The following is a 19,500-nucleotide window of genomic DNA, read 5'->3' on the forward strand; positions in this document are numbered from 1 at the left end:
GACACCAAATAGTTTAGGCTTGCTTTTTCTTTCAATCATGGGGATCATAGTCCTGGAGATAGACGTGAGCAAGGATACATGTGAAGAAAAACTATCACGTTATTATACAACGCCCATGCTCATCACCGTGCACCAAAACTATTAGGAATGTTTAATGTAGAGTTTTCTATATAGAGGATTATAGATTGCTCATTTGAGTACCTAAAAACCCATTTGCAACAGTATGAGGCAGTCACTTGTGACAATTCCATGACAGTTGATGGCATGAGATATGTGCACCCAGCCGACCTTACCCTGACAAGAGTGCTTCAAGGAGACTGAATCGCTGTCTAGAATAGTGTCCCTCCAATGCACTGCTTGTACAAGACAAGTGTATGAAGCACTTCAAAAAGTGTCGCTTAGTTGAATTCTACCATGGGTTTGTCTGTTACTTATACTTGCAGACGTATGGTGAGTCAGAGACTTCCCAGTCAACAATTTTCGGTAGTTGTCCATTGGCGCTGGAGGAAGAGGTAGAGGATGTGGAGGTAAGGTTCGACCCAAAAGAGGAGCGGGTAGAAATACTAAAGGAAACATTTGATGCGGGCTTAACTCTTGTTTCTCTTGCGGATGCAGCAATAGGGTGCAAGCAAGAAAGTCCAAGTAAGGAAGTGACTTTGCCTCTGAATTGTGCTCCCAGCTTTGCTATGGCGGGCGACACCCACTATGTTCTGCTCACAGATATCATGCATGAGCTCAATATATGGGAGGACTACTGCCTAGCTGAAATTGTGAATTTTTGTGAGGCAAACATGGGGTTTGTGGATGATGATAGAGTGGACCAACATCTTATCGCTAACACAGCTGTCCGCGACTCATAGTTCACTTCAAGGTGGCAACAACTGATCAAAGATACATTCAATGAAGCAAAGTCTGGAGAGGCCAATTTGCCAACAGATGAGTAGTTTGAATCGACAACAAAACAACTCGGGTTGGAAAACATGGGTAGGTACGTGGCACCCAGAGATCAGGTAATGAATAGTCAGTCTATTCACTTGTGGGGGAGGTCAATGCTGGAAATGGACGAGAATCAGATGGTAACTTTTGTCGTGCATTCAGATGGTATTGGAGATGGCCCATTGATAAAATATCATGATCATTTTTTTTGTTGCCAGGTGCTAGTGTATGACGATAGTTTCCTTAGAAGAGCGGGAGGCTCACGGCAAGGGCTTGTCACTGGAGTCCAAGGCAAGGATGCGGCGTTGTCTCACTACATCGGGCATTTCAACCACAAAAAGGTTTGTAGAAACAATTCAAGTACTTGGCAATTGTACTCATCTCACTTATGGCCCATAAATTCATTACAATTTTTATGTAGATCATAATATACCACAAGGAATACTCCGATGACAATGCAAAGTTCCCACTGTTTGCAATGAAAGTTATTACAATATTGTGTGGTGGGCACCCCCTCCCACTAAACGCAGAAAGACTAATTCTGATTGAGAAACAGTTTGCTCTATGCGTATTTGGCATTGGGTATGGGTGCCAAGCACTCAGAGCCCCCCTATTTCGTGTCCTACACAGCTCAGGCTCTGGTTGCAGGGGTTGAAGACCCGGAAAGCTTAGATACATACAACAAGCGGCTGTTTCTAAGGGAAAGAGGACGCCTAATGCCCGTGGGGATGCTACCATCAACAGAGGAACGAACTCGTCTACAGAGCTTGCACATTGAAGAGGTACAAAGTGAGGAAGAAGGAGGTGCATCGAAGAGGATAAAAACGACGGGCTCAAGTCCATCTTCTTCCGCTCCTGACTCGTGACCGTCGCCACCTCGCATGGCGCTCCACCGCATTTGAAGCTCCCGAAGCCATCTGTTTCTTCTCCTTGCGGATGTGTTGTAAAGACCGTGTAATTTCTGAACTCTTAAGAAGTTCCTTTTGCCTTGCGCTATGAATTAGTCGTCTATAAGTCCATTGGTGTAACTCTAATAGGCTATTGGCCTTTTCTTTTCCTCCCCCATGTCTAGTGTGCTTAAAATAACCTGTTCTTGCCATGTAGTGGGTTTTTTCCATGCCTTGTGTGGACCATATTGATAGTGAGCCGTATGTCTTGGCAAAATATGGACCATGGTTGAACAGTATGTGCTAGATTGAAATAAAACACAATGGTCAGTAGAGTACAATTTAAAATTTTGTTTTGTATACATGGAATGCCAACCCACCATGTAATGTGTGATATGTTGCCCACCCCACCTTGTAAGGTAAGCCTTTTTCCAATCCAGCAAGGCTGCTTGAAATGATGTGAGCTTACTTTGGTCCCAAGAATGCTGCTCAACGTAATGGAAAATTTTATCTAGTGATTTCCACACGTTCGCCTTGTGATTCTGGATTGCCCCACCACCAGCATTGTCTTTAACCACTTTATGTAATTGTTTCCATTTATTGAACATGTTTCTCCTTTCTTCTCTATCTGAATCTTTGAGGATAAACCCAAGAAACCTTCTTGCCTTCACTCCGCCTATCGATGCTTTCCTCGGTACCTTGTACCGACTTTGAGACATCTTAGGGTCCTCTTCGATTTTGACATTGCCTCCATGCAAACTAATGTCTGAGAGCACTCCCTCTAATGCTTTGATCACTCTTTTCCACTCACTCTCTGTCTTTAATGTCCATGCAAAACATATGTACAAATGAACCACCTTTTCAATTATTCGACAGAGTGCATGAAGTGTACACACGTGAACTCTACTCAGAGGAATATCAAGCACTGGTTTAAAAGTCTTATCTTGAAGATGTCTGTTGGGAGCTCTATTCCATTGCACACTTTCAAGTGATTGTGCATCAGCCATGCAATATAAGCATGGATTTGCCACAGCTGCTCCGTGTGTTATGTTGTACATACACTTAAGAGTCTTTAAGTCACCTGCCATGTGCCATTCCACTATGTAGTCACCAAGTCCTTCCACTGAAAGAACGGCTCCGTTTCTTTGTTCACTGATGATAGAAGGAATTTGGGTTTGACTAAAAACCCAATTGAGGATTTCAAAATTTTCTTTATCAACCTGCAGTGGAAAACAAAAACACAAAATCAACAACCAAATAATCAATATTTTTGTTATCATAGAGTGAACGAAGTATACCTAAAATGATCCTAGACGTAGAATGTTGTTTTCTGATTGCACGCTGAAGTATCGTGGATCCTCTTTCGTTATTGATGGATCCAGAGCTTTGTTCATGAGGGTAATGGTGACTCTCTTCTGCTTCTTGTTCTTCAGGACCTCGCACTCGTAGAGCTTCAAAACAAACTTGAGAACCCCACTGCACTCCTCTCGACTAATGTCAAAGAAGTGAACTGCATACCTTTTCAATGCTTCAAGATCAACAAAGAGGTTGCTGTGCTCGTTAAACTGTACCTCTCTGCCGCCCTTGCCTAAGAAAGTTGCTTCAATATGGAATGGTGACCCAAGTTTCTCAAACACTTCATCGTTTACGTGCTGGCGAGCAGCCTTTACATGTGATGGCTTTGGCAGCAATGATCCTCTCTGTATTTTATTTTGATATTTTTTAGCTAATGCTTTGAAGAGTGCCCTGTATCCCTTCTGCGAGATGCCACTCTCATCAAGTATTGCTTGCACTTCCATTGGTTCTAGCTGATTCTCGTTCATGAAGGAGGTAAGTAGCCTCCCTTTCAACTTACGGAATTTTTTCTGAGTTGTCATCTCTTCAATTACTTCTTTTGGAACTAGACGGCTGTAATGCACTCCGTCATTGAAGCATGCACCGTTTGAGTTTGGATGCAGTAAAGACCTTCCAAAAAAGCACCATGCGTTATGATCATGTATAGGAAAGTGTATCCATTTCTTAATGAAGCACATTGAAGAAACAAACTTCGAGTTACCTTAAAGCTCGTATTCGTTTTTTCAGGCCACCACTACCAACCTTCATGTTCTCAATGTTGCATAGATCTCGTTTTCTTTTCCGACTACCAAGCACGGTGTCTTTCTCTCACAAACTTGTGATCTTCTTCTCAAGGCCTTGGATTGTCTCTCTTTTTGATGAAATCTTTTGAGAGCACGCTTCATTAAGTTTCTTCAGCTGCATGTTCTCCATCGCCAGGAAGTTTCTTTGCCTTTCCGCATTCAATCCTCTCATTTCCAAATGTTCGGTGTATCCCAATAGCCCATCCTTGCCATCGCCTTTGAAATGTAAGAAGTTAGTGATATTAGCAAAGGGAGGTGGCGCATTTGTCGTAGGATCCTTTGGATAAATAGACCGATCGGTCCACAAATCCAAATGATGTTCCTTGTTTGTCCTTCTAAGTTCTTTCTCCCGTTGAGATAAGAAAGACTCCCTCCTACGTTTCTGCAATGGTGCGTACATCAACATGAAGATGATGTGTGTTCTTTCTTTGGGTAAGTGTTAAAGATGAAGGGGCTGAGGATTGTAAGTTCAAATTAGTGTTTTCATTAGGAAAAGATGAATTCTCCATTCCTAGAGTTGATAGAGAAGAAGACGGAGAGTCGAAACTCATGAAATATCTCATGTTTTGGGAGGGAAGTCCATATTCTCAAGTTTAGAGTTGATAGAGTTTGCGTGGCTTATGTTTCTGGAGGGAATGCTTGTAAGTTGGCATTTCAAATCATTAGTCATACGGTTAGTTGGATTCCTGACAAGAGAACGAAGGATAAGAATGATAAAGACGGCGGCTACCTACCAAAGAAGGTCATTTTGGCTTTTTGTTGCGCATAAAAGTATCACATAAAATGCACAATTTAACATTTTCATTTTCTCTCTCTAAGCCGACGTGGCACTTCTTACAGGGCCCAAAAGTGAGTCCAACTTTCTCCTAATGCTAAAGATTTCACAACGGCACAAAGAAGAAGGCTCATCAATAAGGCAAGGTCATTTCTTTGGTTCAAGGGGGCTTTGTACCAAAAGGGTAAGGATATTGTTTGTGGAAGAGTACCATGCACTAGTGAAATTTGTAAAATCTTGAGAGGGTTGCATGAAGAAGCTTGTGGGGATCATTTTTCACATGAGCTAACAATAAAAAAAATCTTGTAGCTAGGCCGTATGTTTGGCCAAGTATGCATGTGGATGTCCAACATTGGTGTAGAGGTTATCACTATTGCCAAATCAATGGCAACAAAAGGTTGTTGTATGGACCTCAACAATGAGTCATTGCTTGTGGTCCTTTAGAAAAATGGAATTTGATGCTATGGGTCCATTGTCTAGAACAGCAAATGGTAAAGTCTATATCCTTGTTTCTATCGACGATATGAAAATATGGGTATTGGAGGCTTTAATGAAGCTTAACCTAAGGTCTTTTAAAGATCCATTAAGGATTCATTGCTATTTGGTAGACCTCTCTCCATTTGGACTCTTACTAAGATAAGCTTATCTCTCCTCTTGGTCCCCTGCTGAGAATAGATCTAACATCACATGTCAATATTCTAACTCTTGTTCCCTTTTATCTTCCATATTAAATGATCAGTTTAGTATGAGAAAATGGAAAAAGATGTTGTGCTTCACATTTCTTTGAAAGACATGTATGCTAATTGTAGTTTATTCACAAAACCACAAAACAAGCTTGAAATATTTGTATTTGCAATGTTGTATCCTAGATTGAAATGGTTGTAGGATGTGCCTTTAACAATGGGAGGTCAAGGAATCACTAGGCTATTTTCAATGAATGTGATCTCACTCGATGAAATGACATATGCTTGCATCTTGTTGGCATTGACACAGAAATCCTTGATGAGGTTTTATTCGAGGACTATTGAAAAAGTCATGGTTTGGATCTCTTTTGTCAACACATATGTTAAGTATAGTTTGGTCTTGAAAGCATAGAAAGTGTTTGATAAGCTTCATGTAAAAAACTGTTTCTCAATTCCCAAATTTGTCTCAATAGAGGCACTTCCTATTAAGCTTGGAGAAAGGTTGAAATGTTATAAAGGAGGATAAAATGAGAATAGTCACAGTGAGTTTGATGAATTGTGTGCTCATGGTGGTGTGATATTTTGTCATTGGAGGCAGCATGTCATTAGTAGCTTGTATGTTCTAGCAATAAAAATGAGCACTATGTATATATTGTAGCCTAGATGAGCTTTAAGATTTCCTTTTATCATGTGGCAATTTCTAAAGCATCATCAATGCCTATGGATCAATAAAAACAAGTATATGTTTTCATACCATAAATATGGCTTTGTCAAATGTGAAATGAAATTCAAGCCAGGCTCAAGTAGTTTTGGCTGAAAAATTACACTTCATCTTTACTTACACACCCTTCAATTTGCAATGGGTGGAGACACTGTCACAAGAAACAAGTGGTGTGAAGGCATAGTGGATAAATCATTAGCTCATGGCAGCTAGTACCCCCAATTGATTCTAAAACCCATAAAGAATCTACACAAGGAAGATCAACCTTTGTGACAACATAATCAATTGTATAGCTCCATGTTTCTTTGAAAAGTCTACAATCTCATGTGCATGTAGAAGCTTTGGCTCAAACCTCAAACTGAATCAAGTGAGAAAGTTCTTACACTACAAGGGGTTGTAGTGGTCTCACATTCATCCCATTCCTGCACCATCCATATTCATATACATCAAAAAAACATTCTGCTACAACATCTTGCATATATCTACATAGTGGATTAATATCCTTTGGGTGTGTGTGTGTGTGTGTGTGTGTGTGTGTTTATATATATATATATATATATATATATATATATATATATATATATATATATATATATATATATATATATATATATATATATATATATATATATATATATAAACACACACACACATACATATATATTCCTACATGCTTACACAAATCTCCATAACACATGTATCTAGTTAAAGATTTTCTTAAATATCTCAATCCCAACACATATATTGGAAAAGAAGCACAATATACTAGTATGTTATGAAGAAAAGGGGTATGGGTTTATGAATATTTACCAAAGCAGGATGATGGGTTGGGGCATAGACTGATAATTCACACGCATGTTCCAAATTTTGCAAAACCTCTTGCATATTCAACCTATTGATTCGACAAGAAGCTATGCATGAAAGCGCAACTTCAAACACCTTGAGCACGCCAGCGACAGAGTAGAACCCTTGTAAGTGGGGATCAACAAATTCTAGTAAGCCTTCCCCTGTTTCTGCTATCAATCTTGCCTACATAAATAATAAAACCATTATTACACATGCATGGAAGTCTCTTATGCATTCATTACTGTCATTTTAAGATCTAGAGTGATATCAGTGTTTGCATTTCAAGCTATTTTCAGTGGGGAACTTTGTGATAAGGACTTTGCACTCCGTGGAAAAATAAGCCTAGAAGGAGGGGAGATGGGAGAGTGGGCACACTCAACCCCACACCAAACAAGCACCCCAAGTGGGAACATGTGCCAAGGCTAGGAAAAGAGTGCTTGCAGTGACCCAAATTGCATGATGGTAGTAGCCAAATAAAAACAAATCCACGGTAAGAAAGGTCTATACTTTGCAATGTTGCATATATTCAATGCACATTGAGGAAGTTAAGGTAGCCAAATAAAAACAAATCACAGTAAGAAATTCTATACTTTGCAATGTTGCTCGTATTTAATGCACATTTAAGGAAGCTAAGGTAGAAAGGGCCTAATATGGATCAAGGGGCATAATAGTGGTTGTACATGAGGAGGTTGTAAAAAAATGGTAGCCTAAGCGGTCATAGTGATATAGCTTGCAGGCGCACATGGCATTAAAAAAACATTAAAAAACTATAGTAGATGCATCTCCCCCCCCCCCCCCCCCCCCCCCGGCCGTCTCTCTCTCTCTCTCTCTCTCACACACACACACACACACACACACACACACACTCTCTCTCTCTCTCTCTCTCTCTCTCTCTCTCTCTCACACACACACACACACACACACACACACACACACACACACACACACACACACACACACACACACATCTATAGGTGTTATACGAGGTGACAGTGGTTAATTCCTTACTTCAACCTATACCAATTTCAAGAAATAGGGGTTGCTAAAAAAATTATAGAAAATGGTACCCCTAGTTATTTTTATTAGAATCTACATCTAGTTAGAATATCTTGAAATGGGTTTAAATCTTAATGGGAAGCTTTCAACCTTAGAAGAAAAAAAGAGAACGTAAGACTTTTTAAAAATTGGAGAACTTTTCTAGTTTGAGGTTTCTAAAGTCAGTGAAAATCATAAATGAAAGCTTTCAAACCTATTACATAATAGAAAGAGATGGACATAGAAAGGGATGGAAAACGAGAGAGAGAGAGAGAGAGAGAGAGAGAGAGAGAGAGAGAGAGGTTCATTATTTTTTGTTTACTTAAATTAGGTGCTCAAGTAGTGAAGCTCTCACATGGTATCATGACTTTGAAGAGTTGAAACCTCTTGAGTCTCTCTTCTAGATACTAAGTGCCTAGTTTATGGTACTTTGAAGAGTTGAAACCTCTTGAATCTCTCTTCTAGATACTAAGTGCATAGCTTATGGGGCTCTTCAAGAAATCCAAAGCCTTTCAAGATGGCCAAATTTGCTTTTGCATTAGCTACTATGCCTACCTACAAGACTACTACATCATTAAAAAGCTTTAACGGCACTAGTTACTAAGTGCAAAAGATTACTAGGATGGAGCTTTATCTCTAGCAACTCCAACGTTGAAAAGTCACTTCAAGCAAAGGTGCAGCCTAGTATCAAGAAAAGGTGTCTAATACTACCAACATTGAGGCCTATAATGTCTTCCAAACCAAAAACCTATTAAATTATTCATTACACAAAGCACGAGGGTGCTCTTGTTATTTGGAGATTCTTAATAGAAAATCCAATAGCATACTCACCTTGGTTACCAAATTTCCCAATCAAGAAGCTGGTTAGCACTACTATTCTCTCACTATTCTCATGAAGGCATTTTCCAAGTTCTTGGAAACTTGGAGAATGACCAAATTTCCTAATCAAGAAGCTAGTTAGCACTACTATTCTCTCACTATTCTCATGAAGGCATTTTCCAAGTTCTTCGAAACTTGGAGAATGACCAAATTTCCTAATCAAGAAGCTAGTTTACACTACTATTCTCATGAAGGCTAGTCATCCTCCAAGTTCTTGGAAACTTGGCTCCTTCTATCTAGACTAGGCCCATCTTGAAGAAAGCTACAACCTCTGCTTATGTTGTTAATATCTATCTTTGTATCTTCAAGACATTTCATTACCAGTTAAGATACTTTGGAAAATATTTACCTCCACAATCTCATGGCTATGATTAAGCAAGATGAAACTCTTAGAGAGCACCTAATAGAGCATGCCTTTTATCCTCAAAAGCCTACGAATCTTATTACTACTAGAAAGCATCCCAAACATTCTAGAAAGAAGCCACATAATACTCAGTATTGCAAAATATTTTTGAGAACCCAAAAATCAAGGTAGCATTCATCATGTCCCACTTGGTCTTTCATCCCTATCTACATACCCATCCAACTCATCTTCAAGGAGAGAGATGCCTCATTGCTTTCTCCATCTATTCGTGGTCTATCCCAATATGTTGAAATCTCTATATATGGCACTAGCACTCATTATCATATGCACATTTATGATACTACTATTAATACTCTTCAACCAATCTATGGCTATTAGGTGTTGGTACTACTCATCATATGATCCATCAATTTTCTTGGATCAATTATCTTGATCACCCACTCAAGGTTTTCCTAGGAGATGATGGTATTGAGCATGTCAAAGCTTATGAAGATGTAATCATTGGTGTGCCAAATGGGAGATGATGGTATTCAACATGCCAAAGATTATGAAGATGTCATTGTTGATGTGCCAAATGGTCTTCAAAGTCCTCTCTCCAAGGTATACTATGTTTCAAGGCTCAAAAAAATCTAATATTTTATCATTTAGTCTACTCATTCATACTACTAGAATTTAAGTGATATTCAACCATGAAGGTTGCAAGCTTCTAGCTACAATCCCCAATTATCAATAAGTTAGTCAACATGCATCTAAAGTTAGCCTTCTCAACCCACTTGGGAAGTCCTCAGCTACACAACCCCTAGCATATGCTAGCAACATCCCATTACAATAAAATGTTCTACATATCTCCCACCATAACTTGCATGATGTCACCTGAAGGTAGTCACATACTAAAAGCTCCCTTTATCACGGGCATTCAAGAGGTAATTAATAGTACCCCAATATACATACTATAATTATAGTGTGGGCATATTTTACACAGACCCACCCCTATAATGTATAGATAGAAGTATAAATTTTGAACTTTTAATAATCCTTGCCGATTAACTCACATGATATCATACACATTCTAAAAGGTAATCGCCTCGAAGAGGTCACACACCACTAGCTAACTCGACTTTTGCTAAAACAAGGGTCAAAACACTTCCCCAATTGCTTTGTGAAGGATGAAATTTTCCCAAAGCCCACCACACATCATTTTCTATCATATCACTTCAAAAGATTCCCCACCACACACTACAAGAGATGGCTTCGTTATCGACGTCAAATTATTGATGTTGTTGGCGAGCATCGGTATATGCATTGCTAAACCTAGAGAGAGATCCAATTTTTTAAAACAATTAAGTTTTGAATTGTTGATGTTGATATCGACGCTTTAATTGATGCATATACTGACGCGCTCTAACGGTATACTGATGTGTATATCGAGAGCAATACCGACACCTGCACTGACGCCACTAATAAAAATAGAATCACGAGTTCTCTCCTCCTATTTCACCTTATTTTTCCAAAACACACTCTCTCTCCTCTTCTTCCTTGCTTGGCTTCAGATCTCCACTCATACACTCTCCAGCAACAAGAAGGTCATATTATTTGTTGATAGTTTTATGGTAGTTTGTGTGTGCGTGTGTGTGATATAGTGTGTGTGCGTGTGTGTGTGTTTGCATGTTTGGCGTCATCCTCTTAAGCATTTTGTGCTCACTTGGGCTGCTTGTGAGTGCACTATCCCTTTCTTTTCTTGCACACACACACACACACACACACATGCACATAAACACATAAATAAATAAAGATACACATAAATCTACACATAATTTAATACACTACGTACGCATGCACACACCCACACAAATATTTAAAAACTATATTAAATAAAAATAAAGAATAAAATGATATTAAACTCGTTATTTATAAATTTTGATTAAATACTAACACTCACATTAATCAAACACAATAAAATTTGATAATAATAATAAGTTTAAAAAAGAATCATTGAGTTATTTCAATTCACTTTAAATCAATTTATATATATATTTTAAACTTGCTAGTTTGCTCATGTTTAAATTAAAACTTAGTTCGTTTGATACGTTTGACTATTTTAGTTCGTTAGACCTAAATGCTTATAAGATTAAGGTGTTAGCGCTTGGCCATTTTAATTAATTTAGAACTTGCCGCTTATGATTAGCTAGCTATATGTTTCAATCGGCTTAAATTTAGCATTTGGCGGTTTCAATCCATTTAGGGTTGTTTCACTCCCCTTAGAGATAGCTGCTTAGGGTTAGTGGGTTTTGATTTGGTCACTAATAGATGGCCGGTTTGGCCGCTCCAAATCGGGTTAGGGTAGTGTTTGGCTATTTCAGTCGGTTTAGGGCTGACTACTTGGGATTAACGACTTTTGGTTTTGTCAAGATAATAGATGAGTGTTTTCAAACAATTAGGGTAGGATCTGTTAAGTCGCTTAGGCTAGACCCTCTAAATTGGAATAGGGTAGCATTTGGCCATTTCAATCTGCTTAGGACTAATCGCTTAGGGTTAGTGGCTTTTGGTTTGGCCGATAATACATGATCGTGTTTGGACAATTAGGGTAGGTCATGTAAAGCCGCTTAAGTTTGGCTCCTCTAAATTGGGTTACGGTAGCGTTTGACCATTTCAATCTTCTTAGAGCTAGTCGCTTAGGGTTAGCGACTTAGGGTTTGATCGCTAATAGATGACCATGTTCGAATGATCACGGTAGGCTGTGTAGAGCTGCTTAGATTAAGGTTTAGGGTTTGGCCATTTTAGTATGCATACGGCTAGTTGCTTAGGGCTAGTGGCTTAGGGTTAGTAGCTGCGTATAAATGTTTCTTATGTTTCAATCCATTTAGGCTTAGCTGCTTAGGGCTAGCGTGATGTAGTTGGACTTATAAAGAGGCTTTTGGCTAGTTTTTCTTTGCATCTCCATGAACATAGCATTAATTCCTTTTCTTGAATATACGAAGATCCAAAGTAAAAGGCGATAAGAAAAAAAAGCCATAAAATTTCATTGCCATGAGCATCATAGTTAAATCTTCTTCAATTATTAAAATATTTTCATCTCGCCGTCACAAAATTGGATGATAATGTATCCAAAGTTCTAGAAAATGATGTGGAGATCAAGCTTACAAATATTGATAACAAGGATCATGTACTAGTGCAAGACAATAAACAGAAGTGAGTGCAAGATCGAACTTATCAAACAACTTTACAAAATTAAGCAACTAGAGCCATGAGAGGAAGTGAAAAGATTTTCAACTCTCTCTATTACTACATAATGGAGCAAGAGCCAAGTGATGGTGTATCTTGGTGAGAGTAAGGGTTATGGTAGTAGAATCCATAGGTTAAGGTGAGAGACTTGTAGAAACTATCAGCTATTGGCAATATGATAAATTCCTAACTAGAAAGAGAAATCATTTGTGGAAAAAAGGAAGATTCTTGGCTTGCAAAGAGGCAAGGATGAGAGCCACATATGCCAAGTCAATAATTGTGAACATCTAGAGCAAGCATTATATAGTCTTTGAAGGTCTTACTTGGCCAATGGTTTAAAGATCTCTAAAGATAGGTAGAAAAAAATTACATGAGAGGGGACATTAGATTGTCCAACCAAGTAGTGTGGGACACTTGGTCCATACATTCCAGGCACTATAGTGCCAAAGATAGTTGTGTGTCTCTAAGAACGTAAGAGGTTAGGGGTTTCCATCAAGATGTGAGAGTAGTTTACAGTTGTAAACTCTCAAGGTAACTTAGAGGTTTTCACTAAGAGAACTCAATTGAAGGGGATAAAGAAGTTCTAAGTTGACATCCATTTAGTAGATTTTTTCACTTTATGGTGTTATCTCCTCAGGGGTCTTTGGATTCTTACGAGGATGTAAACTTTACATTGTACAACATCAAGACCATTGATAGGTGCTTAGAACATGTTGTATATGTAGAGCTTGCTTGGACACGGGATTTGAGGGGGCCTAGGTGGCAAGAAGTGTGTAGCTTGGCACACCATAGGCATGGGCTATGTCCGATGTGCACGACTAGGCCAACATTATATAAGCATGAGACTCCTATGGTTGGGTGGACAGTTTTAGGTAGTGCTCTATGGTAGAGAGCTCATAAGCTCGAGGGGTGCACCTTTAAAAAACTATTCATATACCGTGCGTTCAAAGGGTATTAAAGAACCCCCTTTAGTTACATGATTAAGATAATAGAATGACCCCTTTTTCTTCAAAATCTTACGGTTTTTTCTCTAAAATCAAATATATACATAGATAGATAGAGAGAGAGAGAGAGAGAGAGAGAGAGAGAGAGAGAGAGAGAGAGATTGTACAAGGCACTAGGGTTGGATTAAATTAATACGATAAGACATGTGTAAAAGAAGAGTGCCTTACGTACGTGTAGATGAATATGCAAGTCCTATGTATGGACTAGGGAGGTGTATTAACCTATAAGACATATGTGTAGCTTGTAGAAAGGTCTCTTGCACAAGTAAGAGATGATTTACAAAAGAGGCACCAGTCAAAAACCAACCCCAACATTTTGGCCGTTCTTTATATCGCCCTTTAAGCTTACTTGTGAGTAGGCTAGAGTAGATTCACACAAGGGTATGGGACAAAGCCCATCCCCAATAATTTTGCCCTTCCTCTCAAACTCCTTAACATAAGCACGATAATACCAATTTATTTTGTGAAGCTAGAGACATAAAGTTTAAGGTTTTGCTAGTTGTGTGCGTGTTACATAGAGATTCTATTTAGCCCTTCCTCTCAAGCTCCTCAACGTAATACCAATTTATTTTGTGAAGCTAGAAATATGAGTTTAAGGTTTTGCTAGTTGTGTGGGTGTTACATAGAAGATTCCATTTTGACAAGTATAGTCAACCATAACCTATAGTGGCCACACGCAGAGCAACAAGGATGGAGGGAACGTTTGAAGGGCATCTTGCAGCTACTGTATTTTATGAAGTAAAGAGGAGCCATTAGGGTTTAATTTAGGGTTGTTCAGGTGCCTTGGATTAATTTGTTTTGAATGTGAAAGCGAGAGGTGTAGCAAGCTTTACCTCTACTGCCTTAATGCCTTATAGACCAACGAGTCAAAGTGTGTTTCAACGAAAAGGGCAGTCCCTTTAATGGAACTTAATACTTAGCAACCTCCAGTGGACTAGTGGGAGTGGGAGCGGGATGGCTAACACCTCAAGATTTTAGAAAAGAGTCAAGATTTTAGAGTAATTATAAAATTAGGAGTGAAACAAGAAACAAGAAATGCAAGTTGATCAGGCGTATAGACTCACAGTTTTAAGGAGAGAGAGGCGATGGCGGGCCGTGGCGGGGTGAAGGTCAATTGCACGGCGAGCAGAGATGAGTTGCAAGAGCACGATTCCAAAGCTGTACACATCGCTAGCCTGGGTAAGCTCACCGATGCTCATATACTCGGGATCTAGGTAGCCTGTGGTGCCCTTCACCTCGGTCATCACGTGAGAGTTGTCAGTCTCCATGTGCCTTGCTAGCCCAAAATCGGAGAGCTTCGCTTCCAAGTGCTCATTCAACAATATATTTGTGGGCTGAAAATTAAGTACGTAATTCTTTTAACTAATCATCAATCATCAATCAATCTCATGTAATTTTAATCTTGATTAGCCTATATTTTGCGTGCATGATTTATTTACTCTACTCATGCTCTAGGCTTATATATATTACACCATACTGATGAATGAAATATAAGCCTTTCAAAAATTGGATTAATTAATTAAAGCAATACATACATGAGTATGATCAGTAGTACCTTGATATCTCGGTGCACAATTGAGCCACCGGGGTAGTTATGCAGGAACCACAATCCTCGTGCGGTGTTCACGGCAATTCTAACCCGTTGCTCCCATGACAAAATTTGTGCGTGTTCATTGCCTACATCTCAGATCGACCATAAGCATTAAAACCTAATTAAATGGGTGATTTCTTATCGTTTATCGTTTATATTAGCTTAACGAGAGATCGCCGATCGATTGGTTCCTATAAATTCCAGTTGTACAACATTACATATTCTATGGGACATAAGCTGATGCTGCATATAAATTGGAATTCCATAAAATATGAATATCGATCGAGGCACTTACTGACAAATAGCCATTTTCCGAGATCTCCATTGGAGCAATATTCATAAACAAGATAATAAGCATCGTTGGATTGGCAGAAGCCCATAAGAGTGACCAAGTGTGCGTGGCGCACTTTAGAGAGGCTCACAAGTTCCGTCTTGAAAGTGTGAGGTTTGTTGTCCTTGGCAATTTGTTTTACTGCCACTAATTGGCCGCTCGGAAGCACGCCTTTGAAGACCTTTCCTTCATTAAGGATATATATATGAATTAGTTGAGCTATATTCATGTTCGACTCACAACAATATCGATCTGCTAGAACTAGAATGAATGAATGAATTACCTGCTTCTCCTTGACCCAAAAGGTTCTCATTGTTGAAATGATTGGTTGCTTTCACAATCTCTTCCAGAGAAAAGGTGTACAACCCAACACTACAAGCAAAACTTGCTGAAATGTCCATTGAACCTATATAATATATTTATCATATAATTAATTAGCAACCGATATTCAGAAAATCTTGAAGAAAAGTAGAATAAGGCCATGCATGCATGCATTATCTAGTGCAGCCGACATATTCTGCTAATTAATGTGGTGTGTCTGTCAGTCTTTTTAGCTGCAACGGTCGCAGCATTAATTAAATTTACCTTCCAGTTCAAGTGTCATGGGATTCTTATGATCCTTATATAAGAAGGATTTTCTCTTTTGCTTTCTCCAATGCACCACCGATGCTGTAATAGTTACGATAGCAAGAGATCCAATTATGATGCCGATAATTACAATCGCCCAAGTGATTTTGTGGTATCCTGTAGCGTGTACACAAACAACCCAACTTGGTCAAAAACATGATTCATGTCAAACTTCGTCGTTGTTGATCAAACACTCAGGTCAAACTAAATCTTTGAAAATGGTGAGAAGAAAACAATCCATCCATGTTAATATAGTTAGAATTGATGTTCGCTGGGCAATCAGCTTGTGAGCTAAGGGGGCTCTCCATGCTAAGGGATGGGGTAATTGTATTTGAGCTATCCTATCCCCCTCCCCTTTCATTGAATGTTCCTGAAAGAGGAACATTTAATAAAGCAAGAGGAACAGAAAAGGCAAATATCCAATTTAAAAAATCGTTTGAATGAGATATAATGTTCCCGAATAACATTTTTCTATAGAGACTGATCAAGACTTCACAGGTTCTTTGCAAATTGTAACTGAACTATGAAAAATAATACACCTTGCAAACTGCAAATTTTCATTGGATACGGTAACACCCAAAACCTGTAGCTAGTAGTAGGTCCTGTTTGCAGGTTTTATGTGAAAGAGAACACCGTCTACCAAACTTCAAACACCACGTCTAAAGAACCACACACACCGAGTGTGTGTGTGTGTGTGTGTGTGTGTGAGAGAGAGAGAGACCTGAAGCTGCAGGCCGTTGCAGATGGATGTCCAGGTCCTCCGCGGCGCAAGCGAAGAGCGAATTGGTCCAGACGGGATCGTCAACGTTAGTGCTGGCCAAGCTCACGAACAGCGCCGCCGCGCACACGTCCAAGGCGTCATGCAGCGACGCGCTCAGCACGCTCACAGACGACTCGAAGGAGACGGAGCAGCTGCTGCAGTTGGCGGAAGACTGCTGGCTGCTAAAGGGCCCGCACGTCTGCACCAGATGGGCGAAGGCCGGCAAGCTGGCGGCGCCGTCCTCGATCCCATCATTCTCATCGACTAAATTGTTGTCGTTCATATCATTAATATTCGCATAGGTGACGTTCATGACCATGTTGAGGCGCGCCGCCAGCGCTGTTCGCGTGGTGAAGTTTGTGCAAGGCGACTTGAAGGCCATGAACCTGCTGGCCTCCGGGGCGCACCTGCCCAGCGTCTCGTCCTGCAGCATCTCCCCTAAACACGCTTCGCCTTCCGCATCCTCCAAAAACAGCTTCCCTGTGGAGTTTGCGTACATCAACATCAGCTTTCCCAGCCCTGTCATCACCTAATTTCACTCACAAGCATGAGGTCTCTCTTAAATACAGCCTCTCTCTCTCTCTCTCTCTCTCTCTCTCTCTCTCTCTCTCTCTCCGTGCAATAGAGTGATAAGCGTACTCACCTGCACGCAGCATAATGGCATTGTCGAATAGTAGAATGTTGCTGTGGCCGTGCCTATATTGCTACCGAAGCAGTGGGGGTCATAGTTTAGCACGCTTAACGCTAAAGGACACCCCCTTGAGTCCACAGAAAAGGCTACAACATAATTCAAACCCAATACTAGTAATTAGGACATCTCTCTCTCTCTCTCTCAAATTCCTTGCAGAGTGCAAATTATACGCTTTACCCTTCCTGCTGAAGGTGGCCCTTTCTACTCCTTCAAGCAGCTTGGCGCTACACATGAGGAAGAACGCTGCTGGATAGATAGCTAGCCAAACAGTCAACGGTCCAAAAAGGCGCTTGCCCATCTGACGCAGTATTTGTTGCTTCCAACAGGCTCTTGATATCGCAAAGTATTAATCGTGCCGCTCCACAATATGAATCAAGGAAAAAGGAAACTACTGCTCTGCGTGTTGATCAATCAGCGGTATCACGATGTACAGGCGGGTAGCTGATCGAAGAAAGAGAGAGAGAGAGAGAGAGAGAGAGAGAGAGAGAGAGAGAGAAAGAAGCTGATGATCAGACGGGCAGAACGAGGCTGTCATGACTTTAGGCCTATATGATGAAATCGAGACCACATCACAACAAGACAAGAGAGCATACAAGAGTACGCGCATACAACATGTGACTCTTGATTATCTAAGAGAAACCTTGAAAGGAGAGGCAATCCACTTGGTTGGTTTTCATTGGCCAGTACGAAAGTAAATTTTTTGTTAATTTTAATGAAAATTAAGCACATGTAAAAAAGGCAACACAGGTAAAAAAAGCTTGACTGTTGCATGTGTATCTCGTAAAGAAAAAAGCTTTGCCATGTGCCTGTGGTAGGCAGTAAAGAAACCAATGGCCCAAAAAAAGGGATGTTAAAGTTGGAATTTTGCACCACTCTAGCATGTAAACGAGCGACGGAATACGCTCAGTCTGCACACACACACACACACACACACACACACACACACACACAGAAGGTATTCTCGTAAACACACAGAGAGGGACATCGTAGGTATTCCCTTAAATCTAGAAACACATGTCATTTGTTTTGTATACCTTGTTTTGTTTACTTTGATTGTCTTTGTTTATCATGTTATTTCTAGCAGATGCGATAGCTCTCTCTAGACGCACTCACGTAGAGAGAGAGAGAGAGAGAGAGAGAGAGAGAGAGAGAGAGAGAGAGAGAGAGAGAGAGAGAGAGAGAATTCAGCACTGATTTGAGAGAGAGAGAGAGAGAGAGAGAGAGAGAGAGAGAGAGAGAATTCAGCACTGATTTGAGAGAGAGAGAGAGAGAGAGAGAGAGAGAGAGAGAGAGAGAGAATTCAGCACTGATTTGAGAGAGAGAGAGAGAGAGAGAGAGAGAGAGAGGCTTCTAGCAAAACAAGAGAGAGACAGAGCTAGTTCAGCACTGATTTGAGAGAGAGAGAGAGAGAGAGGCTTCCAGAAAAATAAGAGAGAGAGCGAGCCAGTTCAACGCTGATTTCACACACACACACACACACACGCGGCAGCTGTGCACTGATTTTAGCCTAAGAAGCTTTGTGCTGTTTTCAGCCTGGTAATGAAATAATATATTAAACGACTGGAAAAGGCCAACATAATCTATGAGACGAAACTAATGAAAAGGCCAAAATGACCTATAAGACCAAACTAATCCAATCTTTGTGGATGTAATCCAATGTTTGAGTGTAGGAAAGAGAGAGAGAGAAGAAGAAGGAGAAGAGGCTCAGGAGTGAGGGGGAGAATCCACGAACAACAACGGACAGGAAGCTTTGCACCATTTTCAGCAGGTGCAAAAGGGGTAGAGAGAGAGAGAGAGAGAGAGAGAGAGAGAGAGAGAGAGAGAGAGAGAGAGAGAGCTTAATATTGTTGAAATCGGATGGTGGGTGCAATTAAACTCAAGGAGCTTTGAAGGCTAGAGCAGCCATAGCTTCATACAGTAGAGAGAGAGAGAGAGAGAGAGAGAGAGAGAGAATCTCACACTCAAATTGCAATAATGTACCAAATAGAATACCTTTAAAGCATATATGTT

The 19,500-nt window shown here is 40.1% G+C and overlaps 1 protein-coding gene across 6 annotated transcripts; it reads right to left on the minus strand.

Moving 5' to 3' along the window:
• Positions 1-6,179: 6,179 nt before the first annotated feature.
• On the minus strand, positions 6,180-18,023 carry LOC147418668 (putative serine/threonine-protein kinase PBL11). Of its 6 annotated transcripts, none has more exons than XM_086505619.1 (10): positions 17,668-18,023; positions 17,443-17,576; positions 16,761-17,328; positions 15,998-16,156; positions 15,696-15,818; positions 15,377-15,598; positions 15,046-15,167; positions 14,555-14,824; positions 7,080-7,164; positions 6,180-6,562 (listed from the first exon to the last, which is right to left on the minus strand). In XM_086505619.1, exons 1-9 carry the CDS (start codon positions 17,786-17,788, stop codon positions 7,123-7,125), a joined length of 1,761 nt encoding a protein of 586 aa, XP_086361745.1. In that variant the 5' UTR covers positions 17,789-18,023; the 3' UTR covers positions 6,180-6,562; positions 7,080-7,122. The 6 variants fall into 6 exon arrangements, with proteins under 6 accessions (XP_086361745.1, XP_086361743.1, XP_086361742.1 ...); XM_086505617.1 differs by having other exon boundaries at positions 7,080-7,169; XM_086505616.1 differs by having other exon boundaries at positions 6,951-7,169; positions 17,668-18,019.
• Positions 18,024-19,500: the final 1,477 nt, after the last annotated feature.

This window comes from Adiantum capillus-veneris, chromosome 29, assembly GCF_014529385.1.
Source record: "Adiantum capillus-veneris isolate H3 chromosome 29, ASM1452938v2, whole genome shotgun sequence".
Lineage (NCBI taxonomy): Eukaryota > Viridiplantae > Streptophyta > Polypodiopsida > Polypodiales > Pteridaceae > Adiantum > Adiantum capillus-veneris.